The 17799-nt window shown below is 42.3% G+C and overlaps 1 protein-coding gene across 1 annotated transcript in view; it reads left to right on the top strand.

The window, feature by feature from the left end:
- dynlt5 (dynein light chain Tctex-type family member 5) overlaps positions 1 to 17406 on the top strand; it is a 48225-nt gene extending 30819 nt beyond the window's left edge. Inside the window, exons 3-5 of the mRNA XM_070886139.1 lie at positions 200 to 291; positions 6778 to 6902; positions 15750 to 17406. Of these exons, the coding sequence (XP_070742240.1) occupies positions 200 to 291; positions 6778 to 6902; positions 15750 to 15953 (421 nt within the window). The 3' untranslated portion in view covers positions 15954 to 17406. The remainder of the gene's footprint in view (positions 1 to 199; positions 292 to 6777; positions 6903 to 15749) is intronic.
- Positions 17407 to 17799: the final 393 nt, after the last annotated feature.

Raw genomic sequence — 17799 nt, 5'->3', positions numbered from 1 at the left:
CTTCTTCACCAAGGCCGCAGTGCCTGGTGTGCAATATTGACCCCATAATTGTTGTATTAGCCAAAGAATTCAAATTATGTTCCCGTGTTCACGATTTGTTTTTGAATAACATAATTTAAAATGGAAAAGTTAACTTAATCTAATTTTTTAATTCAAAACATTTCCTTCCTCGCCACTCATATTGTCTTTCTTTATACAGTTCCATGAGTGCAGTGTCCTATATGGATGATCCAGGCCATCATGATGACCTTCCACGCCCCACGCTACAAATGGAAAACACATATCAGTTAGGTGAGTTGAGGCTTGTCAACTTCTTGAACTTTTCATAAGGTCATCAAACAAAAAACAGTAAGTCATTACAACCTGGACCGATTTGATGAAAGTCTCTTTTTTTTAAGTGTGTAAGTTAAATGAGATTTCACAATTTGAATTTAGTTCCCAGTAGATTATGCAATCTATCATCCAAGCCACCAAAATAGCGAGATTGAAAAATGACGATGTTGAGGGGTAGCAGAGTATGCTGAAAGCCCATCGTGCTCATTGGAATGAATACAAATTTGCACTGATAGTACTACATTGTGGAGAAGATTGAGTGATGACTGTCTAACCAAACAGCACAGAATTGCTTCAACAGTATTTCAGTCATTCCAGTTCACAACTTTTACAAGTTCAAAATAGTTGCTCTGTCAGTCCTGTGTAAGATCATAGAAACATAGAAACATAGAAAATAGGTGCAGGAGTAGGCCATTCGGCCCTTCTAGCCTGCACCACCATTCAATGAGTTCATGGCTGAACATGCAACTTCAGTACCCCATTCCTGCTTTCTCGCCATACCCCTTGATCCCCCTAGTAGTAAGGACTTCATCTAACTCCTTTTTGAATATATTTAGTGAATTGGCCTCAACAACTTTCTGTGGTAGAGAATTCCACAGGTTCACCACTCTCTGGGTGAAGAAATTCCTCCGCATCTCGGTCCTAAGTGGCTTACCCCTTATCCTTAGACTGTGTCCCCTGGTTCTGGACTTCCCCAACATTGGGAACATTCTTCCTGCATCTAACCTGTCTAACCCCGTCAGAATTTTAAACGTTTCTATGAGGTCCTCTCTCATTCTTCTGAACTCCAGTGAATACAAGCCCAGTTGATCCAGTCTTTCTTGATAAGTCAGTCCCGCCATCCCGGGAATCAGTCTGGTGAACCTTCGCTGCACTCCCTCAATAGCAAGAATGTCCTTCCTCAGGTTAGGAGACCAAAACTGTACACAATACTCCAGGTGTGGCCTCATCATAAACCAAGTAAAATCACAAAAGTTCTTGGCACTTAAGCCAGGCCTCCATGTTTTGTTGGGGTTGCAAGATCTACTGCAATTCAACGTTCTGTATCAATCCAAAACTCTAAATAGAATATCGACCGCATGGTTGGTGATTATGCTTCTTTAGCCAGAAAGTTCTCTCTAAGTGACTGTTGCCACCAGGAACGCTCTGAAGTTTAAGTGTAGAGTTAATTTTTGAGCTGGGATTCTTGGAGAATGCAAAAACAATGGGAAATATATTAATACTGCAGCCTTTTTTATCCCAACAAATGGGTTTAATTTTCTGAGTCATCCTTGTTTGTTATCTTCAGCTGCATCTGATTGTTATACATACTGTATTAAAATTATTAAAATTCTGTATTTGTAAGTATAAGCATAAATCCACCTCCTACTGTGCCATTGTTGCCCTTGACATTTCCATGTTCCACATTAGCTTAGCTAAGAGAGTTGCCCAGTTTGCGCTGTGATCTTGGCCCTGAAATTCCTGGAGAGGCCTTGGGTGCAAAGCAGATCTTCTGCCCACCTATTGACAACTGTCCAAAATTGTCGTCACTCATGTTCCAGTGCAACTAAGGTACCTGCCTCAATTGGGAGGGGGAGTAATTTTAATGTGGCACCTTGCCAGAGCATTAGGAGCCCCATTGGTTTCAGGTACTCCAGCAAAATGTTAAAAGTAAACTTAATTCCTGTTTTTGTTTGTTTCAGGAGTATAATCGACACTTGATTGCATTGTGGTGCTAGCCTTTAATAAATTGAAAAACACAGCCTGCACTATATTTTCACTTGACTTCATATATTAAGATCTGTTCAGCTTCCTGAAAAGACTTTGAGCTTAAAGTAAATTGTGTAGATTTTATTTTTAACACACTTTTTTAAAATTAACAAAGTATTTTAATTACTTTTTTAAAAATTACTGTAATCTCTTTAGGGATACTAGCCTTTAAGTGTTTTTTAATTCTCTTCTCTCTCACCACATCCCTGCCCAGATTGATCCAAGCAATGCAGTATCTCCAAATTTGCGGATGATACTAAGTTGGGTGGCAGTGTGAGCTGCGAGGAGGATGCTATTAGGCTGCAGAGTGACTTGGATAGGTTAGGTGAGTGGGCAAATGCATGGCAGATGAAGTATAATGTGGATAAATGTGAGGTTATCCACTTTGGTGGTAAAAACAGAGAGACAGACTATTATCTGAATGGTGACAGATTAGGAAAAGGGAAGGTGCAACGAGACCTGGGTGTCATGGTACATCAGTCATTGAAGGTTGGCATGCAGATACAGCAGGCGGTTAAGAAAGCAAATGGCATGTTGGCCTTCATAGCGAGGGGATTTGAATACAGGGGCAGGGAGGTGTTGCTACAGTTGTACAGGGCCTTGGTGAGGCCACACCTGGAGTATTGTGTACAGTTTTGGTCTCCTAACTTGAGGAAGGACATTCTTGCTATTGAGGGAGTGCAGCGAAGGTTCACCAGACTGATTCCCGGGATGGCGGGACTGACCTATCAAGAAAGATTGGATCAATTGGGATTGTATTCACTGGAGTTCAGAAGAATGAGAGGGGACCTCATAGAAACGTTTAAAATTCTGACGGGTTTAGACAGGTTAGATGCAGAAAGAATGTTCCCAATGTTGGGGAAGTCCAGAACCAGGGGTCACAGTCTGAGGATAAGGGGTAAGCCATTTAGGACCGAGATGAGGAGAAACTTCTTCACCCAGAGAGTGGTGAACCTGTGGAATTCTCTACCACAGAAAGTAGTTGAGGCCAATTCACTAAATATATTCAAAAGGGAGTTAGATGAAGTCCTTACTACTCGGGGGATCAAGGGTTATGGCGAGAAAGCAGGAAGGGGGTACTGAAGTTTCATGTTCAGCCATGAACTCATTGAATGGCGGTGCAGGCTAGAAGGGCTGAATGGCCTGCTCCTGCACCTATTTTCTATGTTTCTATGTTTCTATGTTTCTAATACTATAATTTGCACACAAGTTCCTTTTTGCCTTGAGAATGACAAAGCTCTTGAATCAGTCCCTTTTCAGGATCTTTAAATGGAGTCCTCTGCTAACCTTTTACATAGACGCAGTGCTCTGTGCCGATGGAGTTTTATCTCACCACCATTATGTAGAAATGCAAATGAACTCTGGCTGCTGCCAAGATATAGTCCTCACTTCCTTTGAAGTAGAGGCTGGCTTCTTTGAATGATCCCCAATTCTTTCTTAACCGGCCAAAAATTGTAATATAAATTGGCTAGAAATTCCTGTGGTAGGTTCCTGGGGGCAGGTCGGGGTAGACAAGAACCTCCACCTAGCCCATAGATATACTCGAGAACCCTGTTCCAAAACTTGGAGTCCAGGTAATTGGCGTATTTTGGGTAGTTAGAAACACCATTAACAGTAGGATGTGGAAGTGGAGGGAAATCCACCACCATCTGAATATTTCATAACTCGCAACAAAAATATATCAAAATGAGAAGGAAAGACTGTAAGAGAAGGGATAACCATTCATGGCTAACTAAGGAAATAAGGGAGGGTACCAAATTGAAAACAAAGATATACAATGCGGCCAAGACTAGTGGGAGGCCAGAGGATTGGAAAAATTTTTTAAGCCAGCAGAGAACGACTAAAAAAAAATGATATTGAGAGGGTTGGGGGTAATATATCAGCATGGATAGAGGATTGGCTAACTCACAGAAAACAGAGAGTCGGGATAAGTGGGTCATTTTCCGGTTGACAAATAGTGACTAGTGGGGTGCTGCAGGAATCGGTGCTGGGTCCTCAACTATTTACAATCTGTTAAGTTCAGAATAACTTCACGAGACTGTGTTGTAAGCTCAAACCATTGTGACCTTGGTCTGTTTAATATAACTACAAAGTGGGGCTGCAACGTGGTGGCCTACCTTTTATACCTGCTTGCACTGGGGTACACAGGTGACCCATAGGTCTCCCACAGGTGTGTCCTCTACTGGCAATACACACAGGTGAGGTTCACATACATAACATCACTTCCCCCCCCCCCCCCCAAAGTCTTGAGTACAAGTTATTTACAGGTTGAGGCGTTCTGGCGAGCTGCGTTCCCTGGTCGATTGCCTGAGTCGACATCCTGACATGGGTGAATTGGGCGGGTCATTGCTGCACGGCAGCTCGGCTGGTCTGGTCGGACTATCGAACAAGGTAGGTTCATTCTCCTGGTTGACCGCGAGGTCAGCTGCTGGTTGGGTGTGTGTTGGTGGATCATAGATGGTGGGGTCTTCCTCAAACTGTTCTTGGTAGTCCATGAATCGCAGTTTGGTCTGATCAAGGTGCTTTCTGCATGTTTGCCCATTCAACAACTTCACAACAAACACTCTATTCCCCTCCTTGGCTAAGACAGTGCCAGCAATCCACTTGGGACCATGACCGTAATTTAGAACAAACACCAGGTCACTGACTTCAATGTCACGCGAGGCCGCCGCGCGATCATGGTACACGTTATGCCTGTGCCGCCGGCAGAGCAGGCTTGAGGGGCCAAATGGCCGACTCCTGCTCCTATTTCTTATGTTCTTATGTTTCTTCTTATATTTAGAGTAGTAGGGTTACCAACTGCAGCCAAAGACGTTAAGTTTGTTTTCAATAAATTCTCATTTTGAAGTTGCCACATTCCCAATACTTTGCAATTGATTGCCACAGGGAAACTAGCCTTTTCACATTTCAGTGCCCCACTTCCACCAGGATGCAACAGGCCCTGGCAAGCCAGTACACATTGCTACATTGTAGTGGGAGAAGTAGAGGCAGAACTGGTGGGAATTCTAATGGATGAAGTCATCCTACTAGTCTCGTCTCTTGCAGTGACCTCTGCATGCAAAGTGGCGGATGCAAGAAGTGCCCAATTGCACTTCAAATGGAATTTTTAAACTTTCTATAGATGGAGTGGCAACCCAGCATAACCAGGTCCCATTCTTGCCACCAGTTATGTCCCAGGACAATGTAACTTCAGCCCTATTATTTCAATCATCCAAGTCGATGGGGATGCGGATACCAGCTCTATCTCTCTGGAGAGATGTTTACTAGATTAAGCTTAAAACAAAGCTTTTTGGAATTTCCCTCTGCGTGGTGCCCCTTTAATGGTTGTAATTACAGAAATCAGCTCTCTCCGCTGTGAAGTAAACACGGGAGGAGGGGGGAATACCCTCTTTTGAACCTCCATTAACTCCATCTTCTGTGTATTGCTGCATACAATGGCCCTCAGATCAAAACGAAAGAGACCCTTTTGAACTTCCAGTGCCTTGGCCTACTCTAAATAGAATATCGACCGCATGGTTGGTGATTATGCTTCTTTAGCCAGAAAGTTCTCTCTAAGTGACTGTTGCCACCAGGAACGCTCTGAAGTTTAAGTGTAGAGTTAATTTTTGAGCTGGGATTCTTGGAGAATGCAAAAACAATGGGAAATATATTAATACTGCAGCCTTTTTTATCCCAACAAATGGGTTTAATTTTCTGAGTCATCCTTGTTTGTTATCTTCAGCTGCATCTGATTGTTATACATACTGTATTAAAATTATTAAAATTCTGTATTTGTAAGTATAAGCATAAATCCACCTCCTACTGTGCCATTGTTGCCCTTGACATTTCCATGTTCCACATTAGCTTAGCTAAGAGAGTTGCCCAGTTTGCGCTGTGATCTTGGCCCTGAAATTCCTGGAGAGGCCTTGGGTGCAAAGCAGATCTTCTGCCCACCTATTGACAACTGTCCAAAATTGTCGTCACTCATGTTCCAGTGCAACTAAGGTACCTGCCTCAATTGGGAGGGGGAGTAATTTTAATGTGGCACCTTGCCAGAGCATTAGGAGCCCCATTGGTTTCAGGTACTCCAGCAAAATGTTAAAAGTAAACTTAATTCCTGTTTTTGTTTGTTTCAGGAGTATAATCGACACTTGATTGCATTGTGGTGCTAGCCTTTAATAAATTGAAAAACACAGCCTGCACTATATTTTCACTTGACTTCATATATTAAGATCTGTTCAGCTTCCTGAAAAGACTTTGAGCTTAAAGTAAATTGTGTAGATTTTATTTTTAACACACTTTTTTAAAATTAACAAAGTATTTTAATTACTTTTTTAAAAATTACTGTAATCTCTTTAGGGATACTAGCCTTTAAGTGTTTTTTAATTCTCTTCTCTCTCACCACATCCCTGCCCAGATTGATCCAAGCAATGCTGGAAGCCTAAAACACTCAGATGTCCCTGGCATTCAACGTTGCTAAGAGTGTAATGAGGGAAATACAGATTCTGTCCCAAATTTCACACTTCTATGGGAGATCAAATAGTATTTTACAAGTGTCGTTCCAACTTTTATTTTACATAGAGGATAGGGGTACTTTGAACAATTTTTTCTTCCCCGTGACCTTTCTTCATCTTTATGCTTTTAAATCAATATTATGCTCATTTAGTTACCAATCTAGTTCGTTCATTATTTTAAAGAGATTATACCTGTTTCCAGGTCCTTCAAAGTATTTCCCAGGGGCCACTGTGAACAATATTCTCAAAGATGTCCTGACAAACTACTTACAGGAGGAGAAATATGAGCCTGACCTCTGCAGACAGATGACGAAGACCATCTCTGAAGTAAGTGGAATTTAAAACTCTGCTTCTCTGTCTAGCTTCTTCCCCCACCCTTTACTCCACCCCCATCTTTGCCAAATGCTGAGACATCACTGTGAAGCATGATGTTGCATCAAAAGATAATGTAATTGCTTGTTTGTGACATTGCAATGAAAATACATATTCTCTATTAGCCAGACCCCATCTGGATAACTGTCTGAAGTTCTGGTTACCCAACTACAGGATGGATATTATTGTCCTTGAAAGGATACTGAATCAAACAATAAAGATGTTTCTGGATATGAGGGGCCCACATTTCCCCAAGAGTTGCCCCTTTTTTTTTTGGAGTAAATAGCTTTTTTTGGAGTAACTTAAAAATCGCAAATTTCCCCATTTAACTTGCTCCAATGTAAGTCAGTTAGGTAGGTTTTTTTTTGGTAAAGTTTAGTTTGTTCTCTCCAAAAAGGGGCATGACAAGCCACTTACACCTCTTCTGGCCATAGAAGCAAATTTGGCCGGCTGAAAGTTACTCCAAAGTAACTTAGGCCAGTGTATGTGGCCACTTTTGTAGGCACAGAAAAACCTTACCTACATTTAAGAAATCAGCGCAGGTAGCCAGAGATAGGGTGGGTGGGAGGCAGGCAGAGAAAGGTGAGTTAGAGGATTCCAAAGCACTAAAGACCTTCACAACATCAGTACAACATCTTCAGCACAACAACTGCGTAACGTCATCACAAATAAATGAAAGATAAATCAGCTACAGAAAATAGAGCAGTCCTACCATGCTGACTCAGAACGCACCGGCTAGCCCTCCCGCCAGGGCTCGGGGCGGCAGGCACGCATGACTGTAGGGGTGAGGGATTTTTACTTTTTACAGTTGACCCTAAATGTTGCGTGGTTCTAATGGAGGATGATTCAGTTTTGATGCAAAATATCTTTTATTGTAAATTTTACAGTGCACTTCAATGATACTACCACCAACAACAACAGCCACAACAGGAAAGAAAGTCTGCACCCATCCCTCACCCACATCTCAGGGAAAGTGCACTTCCTTATAGGGTCGGTGATGGTGGTGGGGGGGATTGGGGGCCCGGCTTGGGGGCCCGGCTTGGGTCTGACCGGTGGCTGGTGCGAGGCGTGAAGTGGGAGTGGCATTTGAGTCTCCGGCCTTTGTGCCCTTATTGAAGAAGCCAGCTCCCTCATGGCATCTGCCATCATCTGCACACCCTCTGAAATGCCCGCCCTGACTTCCCATCTTAGTGCAGAGATTTCACCCGACAGTGTCGCGACCTCATCACACATCTCACTGACGGCCGCCATGAGTGATCTTGTGAGGGCATTGGTCTGCTCACCCAATGAAAAAACCTGATTCACCTCTGCTGAGGGCTGCCTCTCAGGAGAGACTGGTCGGCTTCTCCTTCCCCTCGACGTGGGTCTGTCTAGTGGCATCCCTCCAGTGCGAGGCGCAGGCTGTGACGGTGGGGGACTAGTTGTCCCAAGATGCATTTCCCAACCGCCACTCGGACCTGCGACCTCGGAAGGTGTGAACCCATGGAAGGTTGCCGAGGAGCTAATGGAGGGTTCTGGCAGTATAATGCCCTGTGATATGCCCTGATCCATATCGCAGTCAGCATTCTCCTGAGCACATATTTCCATGGACCCCTCCTCCCCCCACCCGCCTTGGTCTGGAGCGCACGCATCTGGATCCTCAGGATCTTGAGGAGTGTCGTCTTATTCTACAAAAGACAACACAACAGTCAAATGGTTAGCAGCACAGGAGGGGGCAGGATGGGTGGCATGAGTAGTCTCATGCGTAGCAGGCCAGTCAGCAGGTTGATTTGAAGGGCCACTATGCATTTTAATGACTCACCCTCACCCTCGCGTGTGGGTCCAGCTTGTACAGAGCTTATTCCTTTTCTGCCAGTGTGATTCAGCAAGTCAGCAACCCTCTGTTCCAGGGGTGTCAGTTGGTGCAGATTTGGCGGATCTCCTTCTGTTCTAGTTCTCTCCCTCTTGTTGTGAGCCAATTTCTTCTGCAAAAATGAAAATATTAATTGTCAGACATGGTGTGCTTCTGATGGGTGGGACACATTCAGATGGTCACATTTTCCACTGCAATTCAATTTAAAGATGAAGATATTACTTACATTCACTACTTGACCAACATCCTGCCATTTCCTCTTGCACTGGCTTCCAGATCTTGCGGTGTTGACCCCAGCAGAGAATTCTTCTGCAACAAGGTTCCATTTCCTTGGTTGAGACCTTTGACGGACCACTCTTGCTGATATCCAGCTCCAGCCGTTTCTCCTCAATTACAGTCACTAATTTCTCCACTTCCTCATGGAGGAAATTCTTGGTTCGTCTTGCACACTCTTGCGCCATTCGTCTATTGGACTCAAGCGCAGGTAATGTTCAAAGATCACACTTGTACCTCTCTTACACCTAGCCAGTACTCCTTTGACTTCCTCAGCCACACAAAAGTCAATATTCAGACCTCACCTTTATATATGCTCCATAACCAATTATTCTGAAGACTCTCTCCCTTTAATTGGCCAATTGCCAAGCTCCCTGTTACACTGCGCATGCGTGCAAACTGAACCGCCTCATACTCAAACGGTCATGCGTGCCCCTGCCGGCACTACACAACACACTGGGCCCAAGCCCTGCCCCACCCTCACCCCTGCACACCCCCCCCCCCCCCCCCCCCACCCCCAGGCTCTGCTGTGCGACATTGATGGATCCGGACGACGAGGGAGTGGCCAAATTCAAAAGTAGATTTTTTTTTAACGCTTTTTTTTCCCCAGGAAGTCGGCGCACCACATCGAAATACGCCGCTCTAAGCGGCTGGGGAAATTTGGGGTCCATAACTCTTAAGTTGAGGAAAAGTTATGGAATTTCTAGCCATGGTGTGGACAAAGTATAAAAATTAGGAGTAAAACAAAACACATTGCAGAAAATGGTCTTGGGGAAGGGTATTGAATTAAATCTTATAGATGGGTTCAAGTGACAACTAAATGAAAATATATGATGAGAAGGAAGGTAGGCAGAGTTGATCCATGAAAAAAGGACAGATTTGTTGAGCCGAAAGATCTTTTTTCTACTGCTAATAATTCTTGTGTTCCAGCTATTCTCCCTTGCCAGTAATCAAAATTAATTATTTTACGCTTAAGTGATCAACCCTAAAAGTTCATATTAAAACTAATATAGTACCTGGAACCAGAAATATTGTACCTTTTATTATGCTGTTTGTTAACTTTTCTGGCTCAAAGGGCTTTTCACTTTTGTTAATATATCCAATATCCTACGGCTGGACGGCTGGTTCTCTGCAGCTTCAAATCACTCAGTCACTGCCCATTCATTTATGGCTGTACATGGACAATTTTCCGCAACCAAAATTGAAGGGGTAGAAATTCACCTCCGACCGAAACGGGGCGCACCTTCCATGCAGTGGAGATGCCGTCAATATTCGGCACATGGAGGTTTTATTTTGGTCAGGGCGGATGTAGTTGCGGCTGAGGGGCAGATGCTTCACAACATGTCTCCCCTTCGGTTAAAAGGGCGAGCCACTGCAAGCTCTGCATATTTTTAAGTTGGGTCTACTGGGCCACCAGGGAGGGTCGGGCAAGCGGCCTGACACCAAAGAGGGGGTGCCAGATTGCCTGTCGGCGGCCCGGCCGAACCCGGGGTCATAATTGTTGAGCCGACCTGACAACAAAAAACAAAATGGCGTCGCCGGCAGCGCCACCTCCCCTTTAAGAGCGGCCGTGCAAGAAGTGCACCGACACAAAAAGCTGTCAGGGACACCGGCCAGCGGCAGTGCCACTCCCGCGGGGAAATTCCACAGAAGGGAAATTTCGGGAAGGGGACGCTGCCAGTCGGTAAGAGGTCGTAGGAAAATGGGAGGAGCGGTCCCCTACACCGCACCGACCCTGATGAAGGGCAATTTACAAAATGGCGGCCCCTCCAAGGAGAGTCATTCCGCGCCGCCCATGGCCGCCGCTTTCAGACGGCCATAGGCTTTGTCGGGAGGGGAAATTCCAGCCCCGAATCTTTTTAAAATTGTATGTTGGGGGAGCTAAGTGACCACCATCTGGTCACATCTGAGACCTAGATTTCAATCCAGTCCACACATATGAGATGAAAGTCTCCACTCTGCTGCTGTAAGGATCCCAGGTGAAATGAGTTTGGAGTAGTTTCAACCCACAGTACAACACTGCCCAAAATTAAGCATAAATTGGCATGAAATTAACAGACGTGTACACGGACATTTGACATCCCTTGCGGGTGGAAGTTGGCAGGGGAGCGGGGGGGCATTGTCATTGCACCTTCCCATGCGAAGAGAAAATCAGATTGGGGATTTCTTCTGATGATCCAAAGTGAGCATGACTTATTGCCTGCGGGATCTTTACATGCCTGAGAGAAAATTAGGGTACTTGCTCTCAAGGCTGGCGCAAGGGTAATTGGTGCCCTAGGCAAACCTGGCACCCCGCCAATCCCCTCCACCTCAACCAATTCCAATATAAAAGAAAAAAATATTGCAAGATGTCTTGCATGTACTGGTTTATTTTACACTATGTAAACAAACAAAATGATGGTCAACATTTCACAATTTATTAAATGTTCCACACTTTTCAATAACCCTAGAACATAAACCCTCGAACATAAATTACACTACATCAAGTTTAATATAATTTATCATATAAGACATGCAAATAAAAGTAAATCCTCGTAAAGCCAGTAAAACAGCAGGACAAATATTAACAATTCAAGCTAACTTCTGTTAAAATGACATGCCTGTTTAATAGTTTCCGAGTTATTGATGTGTAAAGAGTAAGACAGACGGACGGGCTGGGCTGCTCAAAATGAAATTTTTCTCGCAACTATTGTGTCAAAAATTAGAACTTTACTTTTCGTGCTTTGTTTTGCAAATTTAGAAACAGGTTCTTTAAGCTCAAGTTTTTCTGCACTTTCCTGTTCTATTGACCTAATGGCCAGTCCAATAAGCCTCTCTTGCAGCATTGAAGAACAAAGGTATGTTTTGATCAATTTCAGCTTTGGAAAGCTACGCTCCCCACAGGCAACAGAAACTGGAAGTTAAAAAAATGCGGAGAGCAATGAAAATGTTGGGAACATAGACTGTCAGTTTATATTCACAAACCAATTTCAATACATCTTGAGGTGTAAGACGCTTTGGTAATCGCCGTGCAATAGCCTGCAATTCACTGCACAAATCTCCAGCATCTTTGGAATTTCCATGTTGCAAAGCTGACTCTAGTTTCGCGCAATGTTCCATTATCTGTTTTGATGTATTATTTTGTAAACTATGGATATCGTAGAGGAAACCAAACACAGAATTAAGTTTATATATCTATTCAAATCGTTCTTCAACTGACTGTATTGCAGTATCAAGGACACCAAAATAGAAGCTTACTTTGAACTTTTGTTTTGGGTCATGAACTGGCTCGTCTTCTGCTTCATATATAAACTGCTTCCTCTTTCTTCGAATACGTACTGGTTCTGGTTCAAAATCTGTTGGCATCTCTAACTCTTCAACAAGTTCACGAGCATCTACCAGCATCTCTTCAAACCCTTTGTCACTCCTGCAGTCCACAAAAAAATTCTTGGTGTACTCCAGTTGTTGGATAGCAGAATGTATGTCAAAATCGTTTGCCTGAAGTTGTTTACTAGTCAGGCTGATCTCAAAGAATATTATACCACAAAATTAGTGAAACAACAAATTTGAATTTGCAAAGACCATTTGCAAGAGCTTATGCATCAGTTCGTGCAGTATTGCCAGATGAGCCTGTGAAGGTAGTATCATCAGAAATTTCAATTAGTGCATCATACATATTGCCAAGCTCATAGTGAAGAGGTTTCAAAGCATCAATTCAACTCCCCATCTTGTTTCACTCAACGGTTTTACAGCTGGAGTAGGCACATGGCACCTAAGAACTTCCCAACGACGTGTTGAACCTGAGAAATATATAGAAACACGTTGCACTAGGTCAAAGTGTCATGTATGTACATGCTGTTTGTAGCCACCAGATGGTGTCATTGTTGGAGACCACTGAGCAGCATGCACATATGGTGCTGTTCGGGTATAAAAGGCCAGCCATTTTGTGAGTCAGACACTTTGGGCCTAAATAAAGTAGAGCCAAGGTTGTACCTTGCTTAATTAAACAATACTCAGTTTGAACCTTTATTGCATACATAACACAAAGAAACTGCCTTCATCTTGATGTTGGGAACTGTCTTCATCTCGATGTTGTGAGCTGTTTTTGATGTTGTAGGCAAAGATATTTCAGGAAGGAACCTTCCTACTTTGCCTGCTCTTCCTTTGCTACCTTCCGTTTACAATACCGAGCCCCAGACAGTTTTCTTCTATCTGCCATGGGTACCATTTACCTAAAACATCAAAATTCATATATTAGAATTTTTCTAAGCCAGAGGCAAGTGCAATATCATACAATGTCCTAGACGACTGTCAGGGACAGTGTACTATATTGTACATGCTTCTGGGATGAGTTTGAGAAGGTATAAAATACACAGTGGCTAACCTGCTGGCAGCATTGATATTGTATATAATAAATGTTATTTATTAACTTATAATATTATGATAAGAACACTGACTCCAGGCATTACAGGGGGCCTTAATTAATTTTTCAACTTTAAATTTAATTGAGGGGACACCAGGGGTGGTTTGACGGGTTTGTGCGAACCCCCCTTTTTTGTTCAACATAATTTTAAAAGTCACGCTTATTTTTCTATTTTGTTATACCCATAAGGAAATGGAAGAGGCCAGCCAGTAGCAAATACAGCCCTTTGTTCCCCTGTGTCCGTGACTAATGTGATATTAATGGGGCTTTGTTTTGTAAACACTTGGAAACTGATGATAGGTGCTTAATTCATTGTATGAGGAATATCTGGAATATTTTCCAACCCTAACCCTCCACACATCATATAGAAAAACATATACTGTGTTTCTTACCTTATGTCTTCCAGTCCTGAAGTCTAACGACGTAAATCCATTTCAACTGACTTATCAGTATGGAGTCAATCCCAAAACTGAAGTGACTTGCTGGCAACAGACCTGTTATACATGACCTGTCACCCGATCCATGACACTACATTGTGGTGTCGGCGCTGATGACTTTGACACTTCTCTGTGTACGGTGCAATGGCAGGTTGACTCTGATCACGCTGTCAGGTGGTGATCAGCAATGCCACGTCGGTAACATCGATGACCTGAATCACCTGATAATTTATCATAACCTAATATCAAAGGGACTGCCGTGGTGGTGCCATTGACCCCTCCTGACCATTGAGATGGGTAAGGGGTGGAAACTTTGATCACAAAAAACCTGGGCAGGTGCAGGCAGTGACAGATCCAGGTAATCTAACCACCAACCCCAAGAATACTTAACGTGACCTAGTCTGTAGGTCACGGGTATAAACGTCCTCCAGCAGCGAGCTAGTGACCACTTTAGCTTTTCTGACAACTCCGTCAGTGGTAAGTCATTGACAAGATCATTCCTTAGATAGCTATGTATTTAAAAAGTGTTGTTTTCAATTTTCAAATTAGTACAGTATATTGAAAATAAGTGAATGTTTTGAACACTTCAGTAGAGTCCTAGCAGCCTGCACAATATTCAATATATAATAGTTAAAACTGCATTATTGATAAAATTCTATTTTATTGTTTACCCATTTTTGCACCCCAATTTTTTCGCATCCCCCAAATTTTGTCGCCCTAGGCGACCGCCTAGTTCGCCTAATGGTTGCGCCAGCCCTGCTTACTCTTCTATGAGAAGCAGTAAGTCTTTGGGAAGTTTTTGCTGAAGTTAAGGGGAAGGAAACGACTGCAGACAAAATTAAAATGCTCTTGTTTACCTCCAATGACATTTTGGTTCAAAGTTCTCATATTTCTGCATTAAAATCTATTGAGAAATTCAGAAAATTATGCATAATGTGTTATTTTTAACAGTATTGATTTAAACAGTAATTTATTGAAATGATTAACTCTCAAGCCCTCTTTTTTTCCTCCCCTGTCCTGTTTTCTCAAAGCCACTAAACACCAAGGAACAGAATATTAATGTTTCTCATAGAACACCTTTAATGTTTACTGCTTCAAAATTGTTCAGCTTTTATAAATTGAGTTGACTAGGCCAGGGGCATAGGTCCATGGCAAATTACATCACCATGTTTGAACGAGGTAGGAAAGATTAATTCAGCATCAGTGGTTAGGTAATAGAAAACTTGGGTTTTGAAAGCCAGTTTATTATGGGATAAGGAAAACACAGGAAATCCACAGTTTTGATGTTCCAGAAAAGAACGAAATGGGATAGGAAGCATAGCAATGAGTCTTGAATTCAATGCAATAAAGATAGAGGGGAAATGTGTATAGACAGCATATTTGGAGTTTAAAGGAACAAGAAGAATTTATTGATGGGATTACTCAGCATGTTGAAACATTGCAGAAGAATGGGTGCGATATCTCGTTTGTCTGGTTTCTAGATCTCTCGGTCTGTGCTACTAGGGTAAGGAGCCAAACAGAACCATAGGATGGTAGTGAAAATCAAGAGTCATAACTAGGCTAATCTCATTGAAAATAAAAACTTTCTGGCACTCTGCTTAACAGCAGCACTAGAAGAGACTTCGAAAAAGATATGCCATGCGCTACCTTGGGATTACATGATGGGAGGGAGGGTAGAGCATTTGGCTCATATTTCCTCAAGAAAACTTTATGTACATATGAAATTGGAGTTTATAGGAATTGACATCATGTACACCACAGGACAGGATGGTCCTCTGTTGCTGGGAGAGGGTATTCTGTGTATTTAATGCATTACTGTAAATTCTTATCGTTTATAGGTTATAAAAGCTCGAGTAAAGGATCTCATGATTCCACGATACAAGATTATTGTTTTAATCCATATTGGACAGCTGAATGAACAAAGCATGCGAATTGGCAGCCGTTGTCTCTGGGACTCCAACACGGACACATTTTCTTCCTTCTCTTTCTGTAACCGATCTCTCTTTGCTGTTGCTAATGTTTATGGGGTGTACTTTGAGTGAAATGTACCTGTACAATATAGTGAAAAATTGTAAAAACAGTACTGAATATAAAGCTCATAATCCAAGGTCTTTTAGGGGAAAAAAAAAATCACATCTACTATTTGACACCAGTGGTGCTAAACATGGCCTGGGGCCATTTGCAACCTGCCTTTCCCTCATTTGTGGGCCTCAGCAGACTTGCTGCATTCTTGTCCTGTCTGTGGAATCTTAACCGAGCTGGGATTTAGTCTTGTTCCCTTTCCTTTTCTTGCTAGCAAAGGAAGGCAAGAGACTGATATTGGGAGGCAGGGTTATCCCGGCTTCCATATAAGCAACTGAAAAGCCCTTACAAATAAACAGCTATTGGTCTCATACTTGATTTTTTAAATTTGGCTGTGTGGAAGTGCCTAATCTGAACTTGGTAGTAATTAAAATCAAGAGTTCATTGTGTAAGGAATCACAGGCTAACATACTGATATGTTTTTGCTGAGAATATCTATCAAGGAAGGCATCGGTTAGAATTGAGAGAAATATTAGTGAAGTGATACTACACAGCAAATATCCATCAGTGTGCAGAAGAATCTTGAAATCCCTATGCTAAATATGATGTGTGATCTTAGCCTCAGAAATTAAAGTTTTCATGCCATTACAATTCAAAATGTCAATAAATCCTTGAACTAATGGCAATAAGAACTGGATGTGCATTTAGAAACATGTTAATAATGTGTGTGAACAGGCTTTAATGTGTTTCTAAGCTGTCCTAGCATGTTATTACCTAATTAAGTAGTTGAAGATAATATTGGAATGGTTGTGGAAGAAATTGAGTGTCCAGCTTGCCCTTTCAATCCTTTACAAAGACAGAGTGGACTATTTAAAAGCCCTTTTCTATTTTCTCCCTTTTCTTCTGAAGGCACTAACTGGAGTACAGTTGCATAGACACTGACCTTTCTCCAGCAGGTTATTCAGTTTGGTGAGATTGCAGCTGAACCCAATTATTTGCTTACCTGAGATTTACAGGTACACTTTTTCCAACAGGCATCATTGGATGCAAATCAGGATTGTGAAGCCTGAATTTGTTTTCTTCCTTAGCTGAGGCAATTGTAGTACTCCCTGTTGCTCTGGCTGAGGTCAGCTAATGCGACGCAGGCAAGTGATAGAATCCACGGCCGTCCTGGGTTCAGTTCCGCAGTGGACAATGTGTTTACTTACTGAGCCATCAGGAAATCTCTTTAAACAGTTTCCAGATATTTTTTCTACCATGCCTTCATTTCTATATCACACCAACCTAATATGCCTCATTTGTTAACCATGGATATAAAATAGAGGGAAAATGTGTTGCAATGAACATGAAAAATCAAGTCTAAATATTGAAATATGGGTTTTTAAACAAATCTATTAAAAATATGGTTTTATTTTCATATTCCTACAGTGTTGAGCACACAAATTGTACATCATGAAGTGCTGTCAGCATTTGAGGCAATAAAATACAATTTTTTTGTTAATAGAATCATAAATGTTTCATCTTCCTTTACAAAGCTTTTGGAATTAAAATGGTTGAGTATGATGGAACTATTCAATAAATGCTGCATGACCCTTCCCACAATTGGTGATGGGCTGAATTAAGATATGTTGTGGCCAATAGGTGAGTATACCCTCCCTATATTGCTGTCCTTGCTATTATCAGGCAGCTGCAAAGGGAAATTACAGGAAGCCTAGGATTAGCTTGTCTATTTTCTTGCACTGGACATAGTGGGTGCTGTGGGAGACAGGGGAAGGGGCAAAATACTTTTTCAAAAAGTGTCTCCATATCCCTTAAAGGATAAATACACTACATGATATGATATTGAGCCATACAGACTCGGGTTTG

The sequence above is a fragment of the Pristiophorus japonicus genome, chromosome 8 (assembly GCF_044704955.1).
Source record: "Pristiophorus japonicus isolate sPriJap1 chromosome 8, sPriJap1.hap1, whole genome shotgun sequence".
NCBI lineage: Eukaryota > Metazoa > Chordata > Chondrichthyes > Pristiophoridae > Pristiophorus > Pristiophorus japonicus.
Note: the sequence above shows the minus strand (reverse complement) of the source record. Positions and strands in the feature narration are given on the sequence as shown.